This window comes from Pelmatolapia mariae, linkage group LG7 (genome assembly GCF_036321145.2).
Source record: "Pelmatolapia mariae isolate MD_Pm_ZW linkage group LG7, Pm_UMD_F_2, whole genome shotgun sequence".
NCBI classification, from domain to species: domain Eukaryota; kingdom Metazoa; phylum Chordata; class Actinopteri; order Cichliformes; family Cichlidae; genus Pelmatolapia; species Pelmatolapia mariae.
This window is the reverse complement of record NC_086233.1, coordinates 24,693,782-24,719,722: the sequence shown is the minus strand read 5'-3', so window position 1 is coordinate 24,719,722 and position 25,941 is coordinate 24,693,782. Positions and strand designations below refer to the sequence as shown.

The window sequence follows — 25,941 nt, the reverse complement described above, 5'->3', positions numbered from 1 at the left end:
ACAACTCCACCCAGTGCTTTCTGCAGAAGTTCTCTGATGACTCTGCTATAGTCGGCCTCATCACTGATGGGGACGACAAGGAGTACAGAGGACTGACTCAGGACTTTGTGGACTGGTGCCAACTGAACTATCTCCAGATAAATGCCAGTAAAACAAAGGAGCTGGTGGTAGACTTCCGCAGGCACAAACATCCTCCACTGCAACCACTGAACATCCAAGGTATGGACATTGAGGCTGTGGACAGCTACAGGTACCTTGGTGTTCATCTGAACAGCAAACTGGACTGGACTCATAACTCAGACGCCCTCTACAGGAAAGGGCAGAGCAGACTGTACCTGCTGCGGAGACTCAGGTCGTTTGGAGTGGAGGGCCCACTCCTGAAGACCTTCTATGACTCTGTGGTGGCCTCAGCCATCTTTTATGGTGTGGTCTGCTGGGGCGGCAGCATCTCTTCTGGGGACAGGAAGAGACTGAACAGGCTGATCCGAAGGGCCAGCTCTGTTCTAGGATGCCCTCTGGACCCAGTGGAGGTGGTGAGTGACAGGAGAATGGTGGCTAAGCTGTCATCCCTGCTGGACAACATCTCCCACCCCATGCATGAGACTGTGACAGCACTGAGCAGCTCCTTCAGTGGGAGACTGCGGCACCCACGGTGTGGGACGGAGAGATTTCGCAGGTCTTTCCTCCCCACTGCTGTCAGACTCCACAACAAAGACTTTAACTGATCAAACACACACATCCACAAATGTGCAATAACACTAAGTGCAATAATCTTTTCTGGCATCGTTGTATTTTTACTCTGTTGTATATAGCATTTTTATCTTATTGTATATTTTATTCTATTTTATTCTAGTGTATATAGTATTCTATTTTATTCTATTCTGTACAGTTGTGTACTGTATTTATTCTTATTTTATTTTATTCTAATTTTTGCTTCATAACTTTTGCACTGTCCACTTCCTGCTGTGACAAAACAAATTTCCCACGTGTGGGACTAATAAAGGTCATCTTATCTTATCTTATCTTATAAATCTCACTTAAAGCACAAATTTAGAGAGGTGTCAAAGAGAGAGTCTGTAACTCTAATTGCAGAAGAACGTAACAGTTGAACAATTACTTTTAACTAATAAAAAAGCAACCACATGAACTGATTACCACACATCTTCTGTCAGTTACAAGCTAACTGTAACAATGTAAGCCAGGATCCATCTGTGGTCACCACATCAAAGACTTTATATAAAATCTGTCCTGTTGCACAAGAGTATGCTCTTCCTGTAAAACTCTAGAGTGTACCTAATTGCAAGACCCCGAAGGCTGAATAATTTAACAAAAGATTCATTTAATAGCCAAAAATGAAAGCACACAAAAGGAAACAGGGTCACAAACAATAAAGCAGAAGATCACAAAAGGGACCATAAAAAGCAAAGAACTTAACAGCCAGACAAAGACTTGGAAAGACAGGACTACAAATATATAAATATATATCTCAGGGCACTGAGACAGAATGAGGGAGGGGCAAACAATCACAAAAGGAAGGAGAGGAACAGAAAATAAAACTGTGTGACACAACACAGAACTGACATTGGACGTAAAACAGGATATAACTACCAGAAAAATAACACTGAGACGTGGGAACCGCACTACACTAGAGGACAGAGAGAGGTCAAAGCCATTTAGACATGACCAGATCAGAGAGAAGAAACACAGATGGAAATAAATTAAAACAAGCGATCGTACACAAAGAGAAGAATTCAAACGCTTTAACACCACTGGAACAAAAGAGCCTTTGTTTGTGGTGGCTCTATCAGATCAGAACTTGAACAACTAGAAGCAGCAACCACCAAAAAGTAGTTTAAAGATACGTCGAACATGCTGGATTATATGTCTACATCTACTTGGTTGCATGTTTTTAACATGAAAGAAAAAAGTAGAACTCTTCCATCCTGCAGTGCAGCCACACAGTGCAAAAACTCTAAAGTGTGTCACTGCTGGCCTGAAGGGATCCACAAATTTATTTTAATGTGGCTACGTGAAATAAAATCACCATAAGGTCACTGTTTGATGTACTACTGTGGATGGCAGTGAATTTAAAGAGAGTCAGCACTGTACTCACTTCACACACAACAATGCGTCTTGTGTAGTTACCTCAGATGCACTTTTTCTCTCCTGCACCACTGCTGCAGCAGCTGCGCGTATTTCAAAGACGCATATTTTCTGTATGATTTCGTAATATTACACACTAAGAACATCGGGAGCATCCTTCCTGCCTGCGGCTTCCTTGTGTCTGAACGATAATAACTCACTGAAGGCTATCTGCTGCCCCCTGCGGGCTTTCAGCAGGTACTGTCTATGTGAAGAAAGAAAACCCCTCTAATCTTCTTACTGCAGACGATATCCTTGTGCGCACACAGACGCACACGCGCGCACACACAGAGAGAGGCTAAATGTGCCTGTAAATAAGACTGTAAACGCATTTAGTTTTGGTACAAACAGACAGAAATAACACAGCGTGTGCTGGTGCGGAAGATAAGCTTAGTTTTGAAATCACCTCTTCCTGCAGACACGACCCCTTCAAGCTGATGTGTTATTTTTGCGATTTCAAGGAGTTTTCATTGTGAAAGGCACCAAATTTGTGTGAGGGCTGTTATAGCTGAGCACCTTACTAAAATGCTTATTGCTGCTAAGTCACCAGAATAAACCAACGCTGAGGAGAAAAAATAGCGTGATTTGTCTGGCACGCTCAGATCCGTCCTTACGCACAAGCGTGAACGCCTACTCCGGTGACGTGTCGGGGCGGATTGGCTGCTAAAGATACCAGCGCCCGTGTACTCTTTGTGATTGGCTGTGGCTCTCTTGGCCATTACGTTATGCTTACTCCACACACACTGGTAGCCGGAGAGAGGGAAGACGTAATGGTTTGATTCCCTGTGCACTTGCAATGGTCGTCGTTCTGACATTACTCGGCAAATTCCTCAGACGAGAGGTGCAATGAAGGTATGTGCCTGTTTCTGCAGCTCGTTTGTGATTTGGATTGTTAACGAGGCTCATGCGGTGCCGTGATGTGCACGGGGTGCTGCATCGAGAAGCAGGGAATATCCCCATCCTAATGCCAGTTAATTTCATTTGTGTGCTGTTGTATCAACAGGCTTGAACGCTGCAGACACTCTTTAATTTTTAACTTGTCATCACATTTCATTACTCGCCGCTGTCATTCCAGCGCCTGACAGTCTGGGGTTTCCATTATTTTCCTGCAAGCCTGGGAATGCTTTCCCCACGTCTCCAGCCGTCCTGATAAACACTGGGTACAGTGTGTAGCCTTTTAATGAGCCTGCTTTGACCCCAGAGTGCTAGTTCAGTGGACTAAAGTGGCCAGAGCGACGTCCATTCATCGTCAGGCTTTAATCCGCTCTAACGAGATAGAGACACTGCGGCCGGTGAGTGAGAGAGCGTGGGGATGTTCGGGAGACGTCTCGGGATACCGAGAGGGTCACCTCTCAGGTCCAAGCTGTGTCAGGCTGTGCAGGAGTCTCCTTCCTCTCAGTGTGCGCTTGTTTATATGCGTGTGTTTGTTTGTGTGCGCCTGTGCTGTAGCAGCTACAGGCTGCAGCACAGGAAGGAAAGGTGATGAAGCTGTCTGGCAGCTTAGGACAGATAATGATGAAGACTACAGCGATGATGTCATTGGTCCTCTGGTGGTGGCAGGTTTCTGGTGGCAGTCGGTGTGAAAGGTGAAGTGAAGGCAGGGCTACAACCAGTCCTATCTTCATTATCACCATTAAACAGCAGCAGCATCAAGGAACGTGAGTGTACACAGTACGAAAACTGTGCTGCTGTCGGTGGCAGTTGACACTTAGTCATCTGTTACAGTTAAAGCTGACTGGATGATTTTTTTTTAAAGCTCATCGCATGCATCAGTGATTACCTTAAAAGGGAAATGTCCCCCTTTTTATGAATAAAGCCTCTCTTAATTCCAGAGGTGCAAAATAACCAAATACATAGCTTTTTAACTCCTCACTAAAGCACTGCTTTGGATTGGCGTGTCTCTTTTTTTCTGTGAAATCCTTTTCCTACAATCCATAGTGAAATGATATGTTCTTTGTGCCAGGTCAGGCTGTTTCTTTAGTCACCCCGAAGTGGCCCAACACACTGAAATAGACAAAGCAAACTTATGGAAGCATCAGCACTGAAATGCTGCAGGGATTTCAGCAGATGGAACATTTTCTGAAACATGCCACTGAAACATTTAAACAGAAGGGCGTTTTAGCTTCGTGCGTGGTTTGTGTGTATGGTCACATTTTCTCACTTTGCAGCATTTCTTGTAAATGTTGAACATGTGTTGGCCCATCACCCCGTCGTCTGTTTTCCTGCACGTTTTAGGCTGCAGTGTGTTGAGGAGGGTTTTTTAAAAATGATTATTTAGGTTTTGCCTGCCAAATTTTTACAGTCAAGTCTCTAAAGATTGCTGGATTATTATAATATTTGATGTTTATTTGTGTTATGTAGGTTTTCTTTCACTAATCCCCCTTTTTTCTTGTTTTGGAGCTATGCTGCTCTTCTGCTTAGATTTGGATTCATCACTGTTATTGTAGCTTCTCATTTGGTTCTCAGTGGGTAAAAAGGGAAATATTTTTTCTATAGCTGCAATTAGTGGTGATGCACCCATCTTGAACTTGTGAGCCAATTCTGATGCTTAAAATAACCATTTGGCTGATTACCAAAGAAGTTGTTTGTTTTTGCAGTTTTCCTCCTGTGTGCTAAGAAAACAAGGACCTCATTATGAAAAAACTCCCATCATATCACTATCTTCAAACATTAAGCAGGCGCAGAATTTATGTGACACGGCAGAAAAGACATTTTGGCCAGAGTCATCAATAAATGTCATCCCATTTGCTGGCAGGTTGATGGCAGCGAACAGGGACGATATTGACGTTTGGCTGATATATCGGTGCATTTGTAGCTCTTAATGGTTGCTTTTAACTAACTTGGTTTTATGTGCAAGGCCCGTCCTCGTAAAATAGAAGCTTTTTTTGGAGAATAAGTGAGCTGGGGTTCAGGTTGAAATCACAGAGGACGTGATTTTTGACTGAAAGGCTGTTCTGATAATCATTATTTATTTTTATTTTTTATTTTTTATTTTTTTTTGCAGATATTCAACTAAGACCTTTTTTTTTTCTTTTTTAATGCCTCCCTTCCTCCCTCCTCTCCTGTTTATCGCAATATTGTGGCAGATAAGAAAACAGACGGCTTAACTCTGTGAAGTTAATTTTCCCGAGGCACATCATCACTCGCTGTGTCCCGGGAAAGCAAAATGGATGTGACGTTTTATTGACTAATCTGGTTTAAATTGAAAAGCAGCTTTTCTGCCCCTGTGGACGGGACGGCGCTGGGTTGTGTAAGCATGCGTCTCAAAACGGGAAAGACTGCTGTACAGTCTGTGCTGCCAGTGCCATTTTATTCAGAGTTAAACCTCTGACTTAAGTGGTTGGCTTTTTCTTTTCTTTTTTTTTTGTTTCTTTATTTTGCATTTAAAAATTCTCGTTTTCACGGCCATCTCGAAGCCCATACTGGGCATGGTGGGAGTAAATAGTCACAAATCCCTGCTTCCAGTGGATCACCCTTTGTTCCAAATGGGACTAAACTGACTGAAGCTATAAAGAATCGAAGGGGTGCACGAGATTCCTGGTGATATTTCATGATAGTTTTTATATTGCAGGACTGCAGGACTCGGCATCTGTTTCCAGGGCTAAATCCAGCCAAGTCGTCCTTTGCCTTCAGAGTAGACTTTGTCAATTTCACATTTTGTACACACAAATCCAACTTTGCCTGTAGCAGTTTGATTTGCACATGCATATTTCTCCAGACTTTGACATCTGCATCCTCCAGCAGACATCACTGACTGTATTTGTGTCATAATTTAAATGGAAAAATATCACATTTAGCCCCATCATCTTCAGACAAATGTCTAAAGGCGTTAAATCAATTAGTTGTTTTTGTTTTTTTTCTGAAACTATTATCTCCGGTATAAACAGGCAGCCAGCTGAATTCACTTTTCACAGTGTGAGTGACATTTGCAGTTGATACAAGAGGGGGGAAAAAAACTGAGAGAGATTCAGGAGAGAGAAAGGAAATGAAAAGGCGGGAGAGAGGCGGTGGATGATGGAAGATTAGCGTTGAAGGCCCCTTCAATAAAATGTATGACAGTGCACAGTCTTCTCTCAAAAGTCCTCATAATAGTCTCTGGTTGGTCCACATGTGCGTGAGAAATGCAGAAGTCAGCCCCAGGTGTCATTTGTATCATTTAGACAGATGTAGCCAGAGTACTTTGGGGGTTTTTTTGTTTAGATTTCACTCCTTTAACAGAAGAATAATATCCACTTTTACAGATTTCCCTCTGTTTATCAAAGCCTTATGCTTACATTACCACAAACATCATTCAGAGGTTCACATTGAGTACTACTACAAGAAGCCAAGACCCAGCTGATGACTTAATTCAACAATGCAACGTGCGTCAGTGCTTTCCGAGTCCTGCAGACACTTAAAATACATCTTAAGTTTTGCAGTTGTGTTTCCTGCAAGGGGGAAAAGGTAAAGGAAGAGGGATGAGGACGTGACATCAACAAAGGTCACCATCGATAATCAAATTATGCTATCAGGGCACTGCAATACACCAGTAAAGCACTGAAGCACTCCCATTTAAAATATTTAAAGTTTATTTTCCTTCTAAGCTGAATTCCATTATTATTATTCAATTCCTACATTTCCCATAGTGCAACTTGAGTAATTTTATTAGAACCCCATCCTCGTGTTGTTTTTGTAGCTGGCTTGATGCATGTTAGTCTATATCCAAAATGTCAGTCATAAAGACAGAAAATAAAAGTAAAAGCAGTGTCAGAGCGATCAGCCAGTGCTCCAAGTAAAACAAAGTCATTTATGTTAGTTATATAGTCCAATTCATGTGCACTTATGTAATTTCAGCTCTGCGTGAGAGTCTCTGCTGCCGCTTTGCTGCTCTCCTGTGCTCTCTGTTTCCCTGTGGGGTCAGCGTGTTTGCTTACTATTACATATCCACGTCCAGAGAAAGAGAAGATCTTTTGTTTGAGAGACGGTTTCTTCATTTGATGTTTAGTAGTTCAGAAAGTCATGCACAAACGCTATCAAAAGTCACCCAGTACAGTTTGAAGCAAGGTTAAAATCGTCTATCTCAGTATGTGACTCATTTCTCCAGTTTGCGTCAGTCTGTCAGTGACCCATTTAAGCCTCATCTAGGTTCTCATCCTGGTTGCACTTGTGGATGCTTGGGCAGTTTTTAAGTTTTGATCTTCTAGGCTCATTTTATGAGGTCGGCTAGCTGTTTGGCCACACAAGGCTCTCCCCTGTGGGTTTTTCTATTTAAATCCATGCCTCTGTTAGATTTTGCTACTTTCACACTTTAAGCTTGTGTGTAGGGGCTAGTCAGTGTGATGGCTGAACCCCAGCAGCAGTGTCAGAAATGTGACAGGAATGATAAAAATGCACAGTACAGTATCCCCAGAGGTATTATTCAAGTTAACAGACTGTTGAGTGAAGATAAAACAAACAAAACAAAGCACAAAAAAAAAACCTAAACACTGCCCTACATGTGATGTTTGCACTTGTCACTTGTTTATTCAGGACTCCCTGCCTACAGAGCTCGCAGTGTGCTAATTGAAGTGACACGGGGAACTCGTGCTGCTGGCTTAAAGCCAAATAAGACTGTTTTCATGGCCAGGCTGCAGTAGCTCCTCATCCCAGAGAATGCAGTAAAATTCCTTTTAGTGGCTTCATTCCGAGGTTTTATCTAACCGGAGACTTCTTAGCAGCTAACCACAGGGTCAAGTTTGTGCCACAGGCGAGTAATACAAGATTTAGTGTAACTCTACATAAATATATCTGGATAAAGTGAGCAGCTTGTGGGGGAATGTACCAAGGATAAGCAGCCATCTATAAAAAACAAATAAAACCTATATAATAAAATTAAAAATGTACTTTTATTATATAGTGGTTTTTTTTATATATGTTTATAGATATTTATTTCATTAATATAACATAATATACTGGTGGATTGGTAGCCAGGTAGATATCTTAATAATGCGTGGATGTATGGTTTGTTTAAGTATTGAGAAGGAGACAGTGAGTGAGGCATCTGGGGTCATCCTCTACAACAGGTTTGACAATCAGAAAATTTCAAAATCTGTTGTTTATTTTTAGTTTATGTTTTTTTACATTTTTCTACAATATGTGATTCATCCAGTCACCTGACAGCAACTCGGCAGATTTTGACATGGTCAGGAGAACCTGCTGGAGCATCAGGATGAGGAAAAAACACGATTAAAGTGACTGAACATGGCGTGGTTGTTGGTTCCAGAGTATTGTAGAAACTGCTGATATACGGGGATTTTTCCTCACAACTACCTCTCAGGTTTACAGAGACTGGTCTGATAAAAGAGAAAATATCCAGTGAGCAATTGTTCTCTGGGCTAGAATATGTTGTTGATGTCAGAGGAGAATGTCCAGACTGCTTTGAGTTGATAGGAAGGGGGAAAAAACCCCAAATAACCTCTTGTTACAATCAAGGTCCACAGAAGACCATCTCTGGACACACAACAAGTGAAGCGTTGAAGCAGATGGGCTACAGCAGCAGAAGACCACGCCGGGTGCCACTCCTGTCAGCTAAGAAAAGGAAAATTGGAGATAATTCGGCATAAACAACTGCGAGCCATGCATTCAAGGATTCGGGCTGGTCCTGGTGTAATGATGTACTCAAATGGCCTTCCACAGTCATCAGATCTCAATCCAATAGAGCACCTTGGGGATGTGGTGGAACCGAGATTCACATCATGGATGTGCAGCAGCTGCATGATGCTAACGTATCATGTCAATATGGACCATATGGAGCAGAATCTCTGAGGAGCACAACTCCCTGGAATCTATACCCATGCGGGAATGGGAGGGGGGTGTTTGTATCACTGTAAAAGGAAAACTTCCAGGGTTTCGGAAAGACGAAACAATCTCTTCAAAATATCACCTCGGGCCGAGAGTAATGGAGGAAGACATTTTCCTCCATACTTCATTTTACAGGCTAAACAATTTATCAGTTAACTGAAAAATAATGAACCAGTTGATGCCATGTGAATTAAGTAGTAGCCTAAAAAATATGAATTGAAATCGGGCAAAATTGTTATTCATTAATTTAATGACAGACAAACAGACATGCAGGCAGGGAGACAGAAAGATTAATGGTGCCCACCGGAAACAGTCATTCATTCAATTAATGAGATTAGTTAATGATTTGAACTGTGGAGCCGGTGGAAGTAGACTTTTCCCCTCCGCGTCCCGAGTCCACATTTAGTGCGTCTTTCCTAAGATTACATAATGCCATCCCTAAGCAGATGGGTGAAGTCAGATCACAGGGTGTTTGTGACAAGTCGGAGCAGAGGGCTGTCTTAAGAAAAGATGTGGCAGGATCCCGTGAATTCCTTTGTTTTTCCTTTGGAGCCATGAACCAAAGAGGGCTTACATTATGCTCATGTCAGCTCATTCAGCAGGCTGGGGAACAACAGAAGACATATTCTCTCCTCGCTGTCCTCCCCCCTCCTTCCTCCCCGCATCAGTATGCTCCAAGGAGCCGTAGCTCCCATCGCACCATCTTTGCTCCCCGTCTCTGGGCCGTTTTTGAGATCTGCAGACACATCCGATTTATTCTTTCTGCGTGGGGCATTTGCTTTAATTTTACATATACCAACTTAAGTCTGGAAGCTACCTCGGGACATTTAGAGTATGTATTTACATCCACCTCTTCCCATTTGAGCCACACAAGAATAGCAGTTTTATGGCTTGGACTCTTTTAACGTGGCTCAAAATAAATTAAATTTATAAATTTAAGCCACAGCGCTGTTGCAAAAAATGTCATTAATATATTTTTGAGACGTCTTCTTTCTAATTATCTCTGACCTGCAGGAGCACTCTCAATAATGTGCTTCTCTCTCTCTCTCTTTCCGGTCATTGATCTCCCCTGAGCACAGTGTATTACTCAAGTGTTGTACTGTAGTTTGATATTTTATATGGGTCTTTATGCAATATTGTACTTTATCTTTATTTGTTTCATAACTTTGTAGGTTCTAATTAATAGTACAGTAACTATAATTAGGAAAGAAATTATGGCGTTATGATGTATTAAGATAAGATCATACTTAATTAATCTTCACAAGCTACCCAGAGGTGTAGTTTTAAAGTAATTAAAGTTGGCTCTATCTTTATCTGCTCCAATGTTAATGCTGTTTCTACAACATGGGTTCTATTTTTCAGTCATTTGAAAGTAAGTTAAAAGACCTAAGTGCTGTTCTGCTCTTCCCTAGCTCCATATTTCTGTTTCTATCGGGGGGTTCGATTGATTTACAGGTCAAAATAATCCTTATTCACCCTACTGACCTAAGTGCAGCCCCTCAGTTCATCCAATCCCCAAAACTAACCATTTTAGCTCCTCTTGTCTTTCATGCGACTCTGCCAACAGAAGGGCACAAACAAAAATGTTTTTATTATTACATTATTACATTTGCCTGAAAAAGAATTTAAAATATATTGTCATCCTCAAAAGTCATTAATTTCATCGATGATAATACTTAAGTACTGTATAAACTTCTGTACTAGATGTCTCTAAAAGTCATATCTAAGTCATGTGGGTGTATTTCTGTCTGTGTTGTTATAGGCAGGAGCATCGTCCATGTGGGCGTCATGCTGCGGGCTGTTGAACGAGGTGATGGGCACGGGCACGGTGCGGGCCCAGCAGCCGGGGTTTGGAGCAGGCGCGGGGCCCTTTCGCTTCGCCCCCAGTGCTGGGTACTCCACCTACCCCCCCACCAGCTCAGGGAGCGCCGGGCAGCTGTGCAAGGCCTGCGGACTGGCCTTCTCGGTCTTCAGACGCAAGGTAAACATGGATGTCAGCGAGTGAGATGTGACAAAGCAGGAAGTGGAGCCTATGCCAGCTGCCGTAGGGCGAGAGAGTCACATCATGCCAGTGCTATATAAAAATGAACTCGCAGAGACTGCAAAGGTGCAAAGTAATCCCTCACACTTAACATTTAACACACCTTTTTTCAGCCTTGTAATCATTCTGTGCGGTTGTGAGCAGCGACTTTTCCTTCCTTGTGCATTCAGGAAAACGCATCCTAAACATTTAGAAGTTTCTCAACCTTAAAATCCTATTTATTATTATATTTTAATATAAACCAAATAACCTATAAGATTTATACATACAATATTATATTCAATCCATAATAAATGATGTAATTCTTTACTATTTTTAAAGGGTCTATGTTGCTTTTCTTAATCAGCGCAATCATTAATTTGAGTTACCTTTTAATTTAAGGAGCAAGGCCAAATTTTCACTCTTCTGTTCTCATTTTCATTTTCTCCTCAGTTCTCATTAGTACATGGAGATCTGCCCAGCTCTGGGGTGCCTCCACCAGTCCTCACCGAGGCCTTCCCCAAACCACAGTCTTAGGCATAGATCCATCTTTGTTACAGCAGCCGTTCTCTTACAAGAAACGTTGTCAATCTAATTGGTCCCTGTTAGTGAAGAGTAATATTATTCAGACTGGTCTTTGATACTTGTATATCTATCCCATTTTGGTGCAAGTCAAGAACATTGTTTTGCACTATTGACAGAAATCCTTTAAAGAAAAGCTCAAGCTGTGCATGATGAGGCAATTGTATTCTTTTCCTACTTTTAAACTTTTCATAATGTGAATATTAGCCTCCACGTAAACGTAGCCATTGAGAACTCACGGGCTTGTCTCTTTTTGACGTCTCGAAACTCTAAAACTTCAGATTTTTGAACATTTCATAGTATTTATTCCTCTAATGTATATTTATTCGCTGGTTTCTGCAGCAAACGTGCTGTTTTAGAGTAAAACTATTTTTAAGAGGACTCTGCTAAACAGCTTACGTGGTTGTGTTAGAATGTGCGCCGTACCTTTCCAGGGTCTCTGCACAGCTCAACATGTTAACATGGCAGAGTTTTATCTGCCTGGCAGTCAGACGGACTGATTAAAACTCTTCCTCTTTCCACGCAGCTTCACAGATGCCGGGTTGACTTCCATTTCACTGTCAGTGTGGTATTTTTATAGTATCTTTATAAAAAGAAGGGGGAAAAAAACCTGCTGGGGGATTAACAACAACTGATTGAAGCAAAGTATCTGTTACGGTGCAAATGTGCTTCTTGTGGACCAGGAGCACATTTGTGCACAAGCGATAAGAAAATGTTTACAGCCGTGGCCGACCCGCTTTCCTGCCCATTTGAAGTGTCAATCTACTCAGAGGCTCTGTATCAGGAGACAGTGTTAAGCCTGTTAAATGTCAAACATCACCAGGAGCTACAGATGGTTTACGTCTCTTTTCTGGACTCTCTTTCCTAGAAATGACTGGGCACTGTTTCAGATGGGACTCTGTGTTTGTGGTTATTAAGGTTTCTCTTTGTCAGGGCGACTCCTGCATGCAGTATTTAAATAAGTGGCTATATGGGGACATGGCTGCACTCAGTACTGATTAAAAGGAATGTCTGTCAAAAGCTAAACTTTGCCTATTTTTCAGAGGTCTAATCTGATTAGATTTCTTTCAGAAGGTGTTTCCCTTGTTTGTTTGTTTGTTTGTTTGTTTGTTTGTTTTTAAAGTGGCATAAATGGTGAAGAGTTTATAAGTTAACAGGCCAGACATCATCACCCTTATGTTGCTGAAAAAGAATAACTTCAAGAACAAGTTTGTTTGCGTCAGTCAGAAGAGAAAGAATAACTGATCACATCACATCTGTCTTTCAATCTCTCCTCCCCCTGCAGCACATCTGCTGTGACTGTAAGAAGAGCTTCTGCGCTCTGTGCTCGGTGCTGCAGGAGAACCTGCGCTGCTGCACGACCTGCCACCTCCTGCGCGGCACGGCCTTCCAGCGGCCTCGGCTCATGCAGCTCAGGGTGAAGGACCTGCGCCAGTATCTGCTGCTGCGCAACATCCCGACCGACACATGCAGGGAGAAGGAGGACCTGGTGGACCTGGTGCTCTGTCACCAGGGCGCAAGGCAGACCCCGAGACCGGTGATGGAGGAGGATGAAGAGGAGGAGGAGGAGGAGGAGGAGGATACACATGAAGAGGAGGAGGAGGAGGAGGAGGAGGAGGAAGAAGAAGAGGAGGAAGATGAAGGGGGAGATGACACAGACAGCCTGCACTCGCTCCCGCACTCACGTGCTGCCTCGCCCCCTTCCGCGACGCGCTCCACCTCTGAACAGTCGGTCCTGTCCGCCTCTCAGGGAGACGTGCTCAGCCCAAGTGACAGCTCAGGGACCACCAGCCAGGTCTGTGCTCACAAACACACCGCTTTCATTCAGAGTGTGTCAGCATCCTAACAACGAGCATCCTGGCAGCCGCACGTGCACAAGCATCATTCCCTGATTTACATCCGCCATACTTCCTTCACATCTGTCCTCATTCTGTCCCAGATAATTAATTTCAGAGGTGAAATCAACATATTAAGTTTCAGACTGGCTGTTTTAACTTCTTCTCTTTTTAACTCTCTAACAAACAAGCACTCTCGTGTGCATAGAGGGCTTAGATGTCTGTTTCATTTGATTTCATGCTTTACTCCTTTGTGCTGCCTTCTGTGTTTTGTTTTGTTTTCTGGTCTTGTTGCTTTGTTATGAATGAAAAATCTACTCCATTGAAGGGAAAAAAGGTTAACTCTCCTCCTTAGTACTGGTGCAGTGTTCAGCAAAATATCCATGTGACAGCTGAAAACAGCTGTGTTAGCTATGTGTGCTAGCTCTATGTGTAAGTGCAAAGCCCTCAGACCAGCCAGCGAGGCAGATTAAGCCCTTTGCCTTTTTTTAGTTCTGTTACATGGACTGAGCCTGTTATGTAACAGGAGACAGGTTGAGAATTCCCCACAGCGTCACAGCTGCAACCAAACAGCAGAAACACCACTGTACACTCCTCCTCTCATCTCTTCATGGGATGGGCACTGTGCAAATTTTAGTTTGTGGCACTTTAAATTTCTTACCACCAAATTTTGACACAAATACTACAAAGACAGTCACACAAGAAAGCACAAGTCATCTGAGACATTTGTGCTAACTTCATGAATTATTGAGAAAACAATCTGTCAAAATTTGGGCGGTCCAACTAGATCACCCCAAACTGCACTCTCAGACTAGACATATGTAGGATATGGGGCTTTTTGGGGGGTGAGGTCTGAACTGATCTAACGTATGTACCAGATATATTTGTGCCGTGGTCTTCCTAAAATATACCTCATCATTAAAATCAACTGAGAATTAACAGACATCACTGCCAATAAAAGTTTGGTGGCAGATGAAACCTCCACGTATTGTTACAAAAGCTCAGTGAATTAACATAAAGACACAGTCACTTTTTAGGTACATCTGATTTTTGCTGTTTGAATATCAGCAAATCACATGACAGCAAATCAGTGCATTTAGGCCTTTAGACAAGGTTGACAGCCTGCTCAAGTTCAAACAGAGCATCAGAATGGCGAGCTGAGCATGTCAGAAACTGCTCGGATTTTCCTGCACAATCATTTCTACGGTTTACGGAGAATTGTCTGAAATAGAGAAAATATCCAAGAATCTGCAAACCTCTGGGCAAGAAGATGACAGAGGTCAGAGTAGAATAGCCTGATACGAAGGCAAATGTAAGTCAAGTAACCACTAGTTAAAACAAAGGTATGCAGAAGAGCATCTCTGAGCATGCAACACATCAAAACTTGAAGCAGATGGGCTACAGTGGAGTCTCTATTTCTGCTCCAGCAGAAGGACCAATGAGTGACAAGGATGCCCGGTGCTGGAGTTGGCACCATTTCAGTAGGACAAGCCCCACAAATCCTGCATGTTGCAGACATAATGTTAAGATCTGTGGGGTTGTGAAATAATTCCTGTTTACAGACATCCATAGGAAAATTATACTTTCCTAAAGAGTCTCAGGTGTCATACTGAAGATAAAATGTTGCTGGTGTTGTAAGCTTGAGAGTCTGCTGGAGTTTAAAAAAAAAAAATGTACTTTGTGATGTACTTTGTGACTGACTTGAAACAAACAAGATAATGTCCCTAGTGTGGTGTCTGCTTTTGTTTGTTTTGGGGGTTTTTTTAAATGACAGTGTCCACTTTGCTCAGGGCTCTGCTTTGTGATTGATTAGTGGTTGACATCTATTAGCTTTAGCTTTTGAAACTACAAATTGCAGTGAAATACCTTTTTGGGTGATGCAGTTTTTTGTGTGATAATGCAAAGCCACTGCATGAACTGAGTAAGATTTTCATGCTTACTTAGATATTCAAACTCTCGAGTTGATACCACTTCAACCATTTTCACAAAGAAAAGGACCGTACACATCGTTGCTTTTGATGAATAACCCATTTTCTCTGAGGCGATGTTTGGGGGATATTGGTGTCACTTTTCAGACTGGAGCTGGAAAATACACTGAATATCAAAGAAAGGGGGAGGAAATTGGATCAGTTGCTTTGAGATTTAACATTTCAGTGCACAGGATGATTGACAGGATTGCAGGATAATCTTAAGTTTTGTCACAATATAATGTCAAAACCAGAAGCCTATTTGTTTGACAAGATGCCGTAATTTCTCTTTTAAATTACCTTGACATTTGTAGCTCTCTAGCATGAGATATGACGATATCGGCATCCGTCCAGGAGGTTATGGCCCTTGAAAATGTCTGGACATTTTTTGCTAACATTTGGTATCAAATCTATGAATCAGTAAGCATGTGATGGAACCTGACACATTTCAAGGAAATCCTCCTGTGCAGAGCCAAAATAAAAAATATCTAGCCCTATCTTTTGTTGTACACAAAAGCCTTCTGAACATTTTGTCTTACTATAATAATATTGTTTCTGCTTGTGCTTCTGCAGCCTTGCTGGTTAATTCAAGTGCTTTCTAGTACTTTTATGTCATTTTGATGGTTGAATAAAATCTAACATCATTCATGTGTTCCACTGAGGTTCAGCTCTCTGTGAGAGTCGAGACTGCAGCTCATGTTTGTGTCTCTGAGGAGTGCCGTTGAGCAAAAGCACGATGTCTGCACAAAGCGTTAGGCACCTAGCAGCGCTGCTGATGGATTCATTATTAACACGTCTTTATTCAAGAAAGACGATGGTCTGCAGGAATGTGCTGGAGCAGAGAGAGGGAGTTTAGTTTTTATGGTCTAGAAGGAGAGGCGCTGAACTCAGTGGTATCAATTAGAGCTTATTTCAGTGCCTCATGAGTTTGTTTTGTCACACAGATAAAAGAACAAAGAGGGCAATATCAGCAGTGATAACACAGAGCTACACAAAACAGAGCCTAAACTCTTCTGTAGCTCCTTTTATTCTCTTATTAAATACAGCAAATTCCTGACCTCCACCTTCAAAGAGAATATTTAACTGCTGAGCTAAGAGGAGCTGTGACAGTGTTTAAACATCTCTGTTCATTCATTGGCTATCTGAGCAGTTAAAGTCACAGATAGCGGTAAAGTAATTTCTTTTATCGTGGCAATGATGAAACCTTGTCACACAGAGGAGGAACGATTTATTTTATTATGCTTTCTGCCTTAGAACTCCATAAAGGTTCCACATTGGTTACTTTAACCAAAAGAGGTCTAAGTAAAATGGCAAAGTATGTAATGTTTATCTCTGCAGTGTCCTTTTTTTTTTTCTTTTTTTTTTTTTTTTAACTGCAATAACCGAGTGGTTCTTGTAGAGAACCTTTTATTGTGATGTAACATTTTATGCATTCATTCAATAGTGTTGTAGCACATGTATTCTGAAAGAATAGGTTGTTCTAACAAAAAGTCATGTATATAACTTCAATTCAGTTTTATTTATGTAGCACCAACACAACAGTCGAACTCAAGGCGCTTTATATTGTAAGGTAAAGACCCTACAATAATACTGAGAGAACTCCAGTAATCAGATGGCCCCCTTTGAACTAGCTTTTGGCAACAGTGGGAAGGAAAAACTCACTTATAACAGGAAGAAACCTCCAGCAGAACCAGGCTCAGGGAGGAGCATGAATGTGCATTATATACCTGAGATTTTTAAAGTGTTTTTACACAGGGAAAATGACTAATATGGGATGTGCATTAGATCTTATGAGTTAAACTACGAAAATCAGTCATTGTCACACCTGAGAAGTCTTTGGTATTGATCTTAATGAGTTCAAAATCATTGTGACAGTTTGATCTGACTTAAATTAACCTGACTGTTTGTCTCCACTCACACAGGAGCATGATGATACTCCAACAGCATCCCTCTTGAACCTGGAGCCCACGGAAAGTCTGATAGAGGTGTGAGACCCGCTTTTGTGCACATCTACAGCGTTGAACTGTCCTTATCTTTAAAGTCAAAGGAAATGCTATCCTGTTGCTCTGTAAGTGATTACGGCTCTGCTGCTGTGTGTGGATTGCAGGTCAGTCCGGCGACACAAAGGAGGATCAGAGCCTCGCTGTCTGATCTCGACAACGAAGAGGCGATAGAAAACCTGTCCGTCCGCCAGCTGAAAGAGATTCTCGCCAGGAACTTTGTCAATTACTCTGGCTGCTGCGAGAAGTGGGAGCTGCTGGAGCGAGTGCATCGACTCTACAGAGAAAACGAGCAGAACAGGAAATCAAGTGAGCACTTTGAATTTTCATTGTTTCGTACAAATTTCACTATTTTTATTTTTTTCTTGATGAACACATTTTTTTTCTCCTTATGCTTTAGTGGAAAATGTCAACATAACTGCAGGTAATTTACATTTAATTATGTCTATTTATCTGTGATTACAACATTGCATTTAGGCCGCTGATGCGCTATAATTATGTGAGGAAGCATTTAATGCAAAAAAAACCTGCTTTATTTGGTGCTTCACTTTTTATATTAATGAGCAGGTTCACTTCCCCCAAACTAATCTTCTTTGTTACTGCCCCTTCTTAACTATATAGTGGTTGCATATCCTCCACCTCTCTGCAACAGTGGAGTTGGAGGTAAGATGTTTTTCTAAAAAAAAAAAAAAAAGCCACATCACACACTATTTCCATCTCCTCCATGATCGCCATTGTACTGATACTGCATTTGCAACTCATCTGCTAGACCAGTAAAGGCATGCTGCAGCTGCTTTTACTCACCCCGTCCTTTACCATCTTCCTCTTTGTTGTGATGTTGCAAGGGTGCTTTTTATTAAGTCATTATTTCCTGCCTGGTTCGGTGTCTCTGCATTCTGTCACTCGTGCTTCTTCTCCTGTGTACATCATCTCTGTTTATTCTGAAGGACAGCCTCTCGTGCCGTCATTAATGCCCTCTTTAAGGGCTTTTACCTCTTGATGAGCCGTCATGGTGCTTCAGTGGCAGCATGTCTTCAGGTGTAATTGCATTGTCAAGCTTCCTCGTTGACATGAAGGGCTTGCGGATCACATTAGCTCCTCTTATTAGTCAGCTGTGCACAGGCAGCAGCCAGGCTGCAGCTGCATTGGTCTTTTCCTGTCACGCTAGATGTGAGCAGCAGGACCCAGATTTAGGCCAGTCAGCTGATCAGTCAGAAATCATTTAAGTGTTAGTAAAACCAGAGCACTGATACAATTTGCCGCTGTGATTTTAAATGGTTTTGATGGGAGAGGCTGTCTGCCTACCATCAGCATGTGTTCATCATTATGCATGGGTCTGTTCACAAGCTGTCACAGGACGGCTCAGCGGTTTCCTTTTGTTAGTATCGATATTTTATCTCCATCTCAAATAAATAAAACCCCTTATTTTGCCCTGCACATGCAAACATTTAGTACAGACAGGTTTATGTTGCTCTATTTGGCACTAACACACACATTTCAAAATAGAGCCTAGACTAAAACCAGAGCACAGACCTCTTGACATGTCTGCTAGTTCAGTTAACCATACAGAAGGCCATATTGTTTGCAATATACAGGGCTCCAAAAGGAACCAACACCACAAAGACAGTCAAGCAAGCCTTGTTGGCATCGACCTGTCAATCAAAGTTGCCATACCCCTAATAATGCCTGTCTTTAATCCTTAATCAGATTTAAATGAGATGGCAGCATCTTGTGGCATTTTAGAGCTTCACCCGTTTTTAGCACCTCAGTACTGGCTTCACTATTTCAGTCCAAGAAGAGGAAGGACCACATGCTTTTAAGTTTTTTAGTTTAGTTTTTTTGTTCTTTGTGTTTTTTTACTTTGGCATGGAAAGTGCAGGGATTTAGATTAGTCCGAGAACTAACTTGTCACCAAATAAAATGAATGGTAATATTTTTAATCGCTGGAGATGGAGAGCTTCCACCTCACAAGAAGTGTAGATATAAATATCTGCAATAAAGCTTCTTACTTAGGCAAAGTACTTTATCATTTTAAATAACATCTCAAACCCACAGGGAGTGTAGGGCTGTAGTTTATTGGGCCGAACATTGGTGATGGTGTTTGTGCTTATTATTCTGTCTTGCATGTGCACCTCAACGCTGATCTCCATACACTCTTATGAGCCCACAGCAAAGAAGGATTGCTTATTGAAAATATTTATTTTATATATATATATATATATATTCTCATCCACAGATGGCGTCAAAGCTCAGCTGGCGGCTGATGAAAACCTGTGTCGCATCTGCATGGATGCCATCATCGACTGTGTGTTACTGGAATGTGGTCACATGGTAACTTGCACCAAATGCGGAAAGAGGATGAGCGAGTGCCCCATCTGCAGGCAGTATGTTGTGCGGGCCGTGCATGTCTTCAAGTCTTAAAACTCAGTGTGTGCGTGGGTGAGTGGGTGAATGTCGGTGCGGCTCTCAGGCGTGGCCCGAGCCCTGAATTTATCACTGAGAATGAACTGCTGTGCATGACGTCTCACAGGGCCTAATGCTGCAGCAGGCGTGAGCAACTTCTCGGTCTTAAAAACCAGACTGTTGCCTCTGGCCTACCACGGTTTGCCCCCTGCCCTCCTTACTAACTTATGTTCCAGTCCCCCTTTCTCCACCCTGGTGGACCGGTATCGGCTGCATCGGGACTTTCATTTTCTTTGTCTTTGGTCTGTAAAACACACAGCAGAAGCCCCTGCCATCACGTTGTACTCGCCAGTGTCTGTTTAGATTCGACCCACAAGAGAGGAGCGGGCAGGAGGTGGTCCTGCGGATACTTGAAGTGGACCACCTTGTTATTTGTGGGGAAGAGAAGCAGTTAAAATATAAGATCCCAGGGTTTGAGTCAGTATGGTTTACACAGTCATGCCACATGGCATTGTGTCATTCTCCTTCAGTGTTGTTTTGTTTGTTTCTTTGTTTCTTTTTAGGATGTGCAATATCAGAAAAAAGTAAAAAATAAAAAAGAGAAGTGTTCTTAGAAAATATTTATTATGCACCAGGTCGTCTCACACAGGAGCATGTAGGGTGCCAAAAAAAAATCATGCCTTGAGTTGATATTTGGTTAAGTTTCACAGTATATGCATCACATAACCAGCAAGCTTGGTGTGATACCTTATTCTTCTTTTTCCATTTACTCAAATGAACTTTGGGGAAACAGAGTGTGCACACGTGAGCCGGTTAACACTTACTGTGTGAAGGATCGTTTCTCGGTTGTCTCATCCAAGACTCCTGCAGTTTGCTGGTTGGTTAAGTCACAGTGTACATTCCTGCTAGATCTACTGTGCGAATGTTTATTAAGACATCGACAACAAAATGAACTCAAGGCCCACTTTCAAGCTTGTTGTAGAGCTTTTTGCTGCATTTTACAGTCTCTGTAATGTGATCGTTCATTGATTTGCCATTGAGATGTTCCTTGATGTCACATGACTTAAGGTGGGAGATCATGTGAAAGGCCTCCTTCTTCTCCTGTGTACATTTTATTTCCCCACGTCCTTTCTCCTACTGGTCCATTTCTCCTCACAGTCATCGTTAAATGTACCTTAGGAGCTAAACTAAATATCACACGTCCACCAGTGATTATAGACAGGATGCATGTAAGACAGTTTTATTCCATCTTACAGTAACTCTAACACAGTGGAATATAATTTTACTGCAAAATTGTGTAGCAGTTGTTACCAACTATGTTTCCTGATACAAAAAAGCAGAAGAGATAACATATCACTTATCCATGAATGACTTAGAAGATGATTAAATCAACAACTGTAACACAGCTATAAATGCACAACTAAGTTAATCAGTTTAAGTCTTCTCGCATTTTACCAGCTTCTAAGAGAATTTTTTTGTGGACAGTAGAACCAGTCGGGCTGACAAATGATCCTGCTGTGCAGCATATCATAAATAAGTGATGTTGCCTAATAGGACTGACACTATGGAAGCAAGAGTTTCTCATTTGGCAGCTTCTGTACTCAAATCTCTCTCCCATCTTTGCCGGGAGGAGCTGAGAGGTGAGGACGACACAGGAGCGAATGAAGTGAGCAGCTTCATTTAATGAAAACAAACCCATGACATGCTGCTGGACGCCCCAGTAGGCAGTACTAAGTGGACCTTGAGTTTAGCCCCTATATTTATCTACATTTTAAAGTTGGTTTAGTTTTCTATAGCTTTCACCAAGCAATACCGTTTCATTTCCAAATTGATCACGTGTTTGTGTCATCCTTTTTAATGTCAGATCGTAGGAAGGTAACAGGTGCTACTCCTCTTTTTTTGTTTTTTTGTTTTTTGAGTGAAACTTCCTCACGCAGACGTTTTGCCACGTCATTTCCAAATATCCATCACACAGTAAGAGGCAGCCTGATTTACTTTAACCTGTTATGCAAATAAAACATTTTGTTCTTGTCACGAGATCCAGTTAACTCGGATGTCACTGAAGTATCTGTGTGTACAGTATGCCTGTGGTAAATAAAATAACTGCAATTTAATCGCTGTTAAGTAAATTGCATAGATAGCTTTTATTGTTGTTTACTGATACTTTATTAAATGTATATTTTTCCATTTACCTTGGAGTTGACATGATTAAAAATTCTAATCATTACAAAGGTTTAAAAAAAAAAAAAAGAAGAAGAAGAATTTACTGTTTTTCAGAATGTATTTCTGCTGGTTATGGTCACATGAGTTTGATCATGTCTCTCACTATTAAAGTTGCATCATAGTCTTGCTTTCTACAACCTTTCTGTTGTCTTCTGCTTCCAATTCACTCGCACCATGCGATGTAGCAGTCGCTGTTACTCTGTCAGTTTGTTGTTGCTGCTGTCTCTCAAAGATGTCACTCACGGGCAGCTAAGGTATTATCAGAGTGAGAGCACATCATAAGCACTCGTAATCCTGGATCTTTATATTTTTGACTGTTCAACCTTTTTATTTTGGTAATCAAGACATAAAAAAAAGAGTTATTAGATTCAATAAAATGCAGTACTACAAACCAGAATGTAAAACCCTGCTTTTCATTTTATAAAACTGTGATATTCTCACTGATTGATATACTGTTTAAAAGTCTTGAGCCAATCCATGACTGATAGTGTTTTTCTATCCAAGTATGCTTTTACTGCATTGGCAGTGTGTTTGGGATCATTACAATACAAAAAAATTAAGTTAATCAGACACTTTCCAGATAGTATTGCAGCTATAGTGTCAATGGTTTGGGAAACATCCTGTTGAAGTAAAAATACATTTGTATGCCTGTCAAACTGTGTTATCTTGGATTTTTTTTTTCCAAGAAATGGGAACAAATGATGGAAAAAAGAAACTTTTCTGTGAAAATGGTTACAGAGTAGGACTGGACTCAAAATTACTGAAAAAGTAAAGTAAAATTATCTTTTTCTTAAAAGGTGCTGTAAAATACAAGTCCCTCACAAAAAAGGAAATCGTTACCTAAATGCAAATCTAGAAAGTTTTTAATTGCTCCCTAAAAGAGTCTACAGATTTCAAGCTCAGAGGGTATGTATGGCTGTAAAAGTTCACTGATGTAAGCTGGTCCTTGTCCATGAAGGGCTGTAAAAGTCAGAACCAGAATCTTGAAATGGGCTCTCAATTTAATGGGGAGCCACTGCAGTCGGATCAGCAACATAAACTAGGCATAAATCTCTCAGGGGCTCAAAAAGGGGCTTAATGACGAAAAAATTAAGTTGGATAAGGCTAGGCACTTATTCAGGACATGCAGCTTAGAAACATCTTCGGGCTTAAAAGAGATATACAAGGGAATATATAGCAAATGCCCTCAAAGGTGCTCAAAATGTGCTGAAGAGGGACCAGATATAATAGAAATATTAAAGGTCCTAGTACAGAACCTTGTGGCACACCATAGCTAAAGGAAGAAGACAAGGACCTGAAGCAGGAAAGCTTCGTTCAGACAGATGATGCGAACCACTCCAGAGCAGATCCAGATATACTCACCCAATATTTTAGCCTATAAAACAAAATGTGGTGGTCAGCAGTATCAAAAGCAGAGATCGGGTCCAAAATTAGCAGACCAGAACAGTCTCCTGCCTCAGTCTGCATCAAAATCTCACTGGACACGTTCACACTGCAGGAGCGGTGCTTCAAAGAATAGTTGCAGATTTCTGTCAAAATCTGCAGATTATACAGTATAAATAAAATGTTCACGTTGTCTTCCCAACAGTTTCACTAACATCTACACTGGATGGCCAGGAAGCGTTCGCGATGTCTTCTCGGGCGCTTCTCCAGCGCTGATAATTGGCGTCTGTCTTGTGTCAGTGACGTAAAAGACGGATTTAATGCGACATGACCATTCAAACAGCAGTCGCTTTCTAAAACATCGGATATGTATCGGATTCAGTACCACATACGAAAGTGACTCAGATCGGATTTGAAAATATCGGATTTGTGCCGTTCACACTGTCATACCATGATCGGATATGGGTCGCATAGGGTAAAAAAAAATCGGATTTGATGCGCTTTCGCCTGCAGTGTGAACGTAGCCTAAGAAATGCAGTTTTAGTAGAATGAGCTCTAGAAAACCAGATTGAAATTTGCCAAGTAAACTGTATTTGTCTAAGTAAGCTGCTTAGCCACAGCCTTTTCTAAAATCTTAGCAATAAATGACATTTTAAAATTGGTCTCTAATTGCTAAGAAGAGAAAGGTCAAGCTTGTTTTTTGTTTTATAAATGGATGGATGACAGTGTTCTTAAAATAAGCAGGGACTTGACCAGAGAACAGCGAGGTGCTGATTATAGTGAGCACAGAGGGACCAATAGAGTTAAATACTTTTTTGAAAAAGCAGACAATTTCCAAAATCAAACTTTGAAAGATCTCCAGAAACCTGGGAGAACTATTGCTCAAGACCACTTTTAAAATTCTCAATAAAGTCTGGCTCCTTATAAGTAAAATATAAAGAAATGAGGGGTGGCTCAAGAGTTTTGCACAGTACTGTATAGGAGCCAGCATGTGGTAAATATTCACTTGTGAAACACAGAGGTAAATCTAACATGACCAGCTTTCCAGTATACGATACAAACCTGTTACTGATTAAACCAAAAGGACGAAACTCACACACTCATCAGTATTTAAAATGAATTTAATATCTCAAAGGTCGACTCTGAAGAGGCTTTGCGTGTACGTTATGTACAGATAAATAGATCTGAAGTAATGTACTAAAATATTTCATGGAGACACGGCCTTTTAATAAAAACATAAAATTTTAAATGTAAACCCATCCACTGAACTGTATGGACTGGAGTGCTATTCAAAAATTACGCAAAAGACTTCATTTTAGAAAAATCTGGAGTTTTAAAGAGGAAAACGAAACTCTATTAATCACTAAACTCATGAGTCAGTCAAAACTTCCAACAACTTCTGAATGTCTTAATACAATTATAAAGAGTATAGGTGCACAGTAAGAACATTGCTTATGAATTTGAAACTTTATCACTGAATGACAGGTCACAATGTACTTACATCAGAAGATCAACTCAAAATATCATAAAAAAAAATTACAAATAAACCAGTGTTAATGTGTTTCCTTTTGTTTTGAGTGAACTTTCTGGCTAACAAAGAAAAAAAAAGCCTTTTTCACTTTTATATTTTACAGAAATCTTTCATACAACCCTCTGCTGACCTTTTCACTTTTCTCCTACACTGGATACAGTGTGTTTGGTCTCATGCTGAGTTTCTGGTGAAGGCCTCACATTTTGAGATTGGAATGGCTTCACTGTTATTGGTTTCACTTGTTTTCTCAATGTTGTTGTCAATTTCCTTGGAACATGACACTTTAGGCATATAAAGCCTAAAATAAGAGCGATTTACAAAGTAGAGACAGTCAGCTGCATTTTTCATTTGTATGTCTGATCCTCTTTTCTAAATTTAAACCTTATGGGCTTTACAGATTCTTTACTTCTTGCATGATTCAGCACACAGTCTCTTCTTTATGGTAACGTGGCGTTCAGCTGGAGTAAACATGGTTATATCGTTTAACTGTTACTAACTCTACTGACAGTGGTGTAAACATGTCTGCATGCAGAGCTAAAACGCTTCCTTCCACAAAGCACCGGGAATACTAAAGAGTGATGGAGATGTTTTTATCTTATAATAGCCCAGTTACCTACAAGCTGTTAGTAAAATTAGCAGAACGTTTTAGTGTTTAAAAAATATGCTTTATACACTGTACACTGTATAGTGTATGTAAGAATACATTCATGTATTCGTATTGACCGCATCAGTGCAAATAACTAGATATTTCATCCAAACGGACATGGAAAACAAAATATACAGTACCTTTATCTAAAAGGAAGCAGAACTCTGGCATATATAATAATAAAATATAAAAACACCCACACAAACACAAGCTACCATCCTACAAGTCTGGCAACAAATCGTTAGACCTTTGTCTCTCGACAATAAAAAGCTTAACAGTAATGCCAACTAATAATCGCTTTCAGTGCTGTGATACTGTACAGTGGTGCATTTAATAAAAGCTACTTTTAGCCACTCCCTTATTGGAAAGGGGTCACCCACAGCGGGTAGC

The 25,941-nt window shown here is 41.1% G+C and overlaps 1 protein-coding gene across 3 annotated transcripts; it reads left to right on the top strand.

Annotated features, from left to right (window-relative positions):
* Window positions 1-2,846: 2,846 nt before the first annotated feature.
* Window positions 2,847-22,128, top strand: rnf34b (ring finger protein 34b). 3 transcript variants are annotated; one of them, XM_063478592.1, is made up of 8 exons: window positions 2,847-2,994; window positions 10,724-10,942; window positions 12,849-13,358; window positions 17,288-17,350; window positions 17,473-17,674; window positions 17,766-17,789; window positions 17,987-18,028; window positions 19,602-22,128. In XM_063478592.1, exons 1-8 carry the CDS (start codon window positions 2,989-2,991, stop codon window positions 19,784-19,786), a joined length of 1,251 nt encoding a protein of 416 aa, XP_063334662.1. In that variant the 5' UTR covers window positions 2,847-2,988; the 3' UTR covers window positions 19,787-22,128. The 3 variants fall into 3 exon arrangements, with proteins under 3 accessions (XP_063334662.1, XP_063334663.1, XP_063334664.1); XM_063478593.1 differs by lacking the exon at window positions 17,987-18,028; XM_063478594.1 differs by lacking the exons at window positions 17,766-17,789; window positions 17,987-18,028.
* The last annotated feature ends 3,813 nt before the right edge of the window (window positions 22,129-25,941 follow it).

Bases quoted from the DNA above. Each gene is read 5' to 3' on its own strand.
- rnf34b (XM_063478592.1), top strand. The intron at 10,943-12,848 runs GTAAACATGGAT...CTCCCCCTGCAG, and splicing joins TCTCGGTCTTCAGACGCAAG to CACATCTGCTGTGACTGTAA. The intron at 17,790-17,986 runs GTAATTTACATT...TTAACTATATAG, and splicing joins AAATGTCAACATAACTGCAG to TGGTTGCATATCCTCCACCT.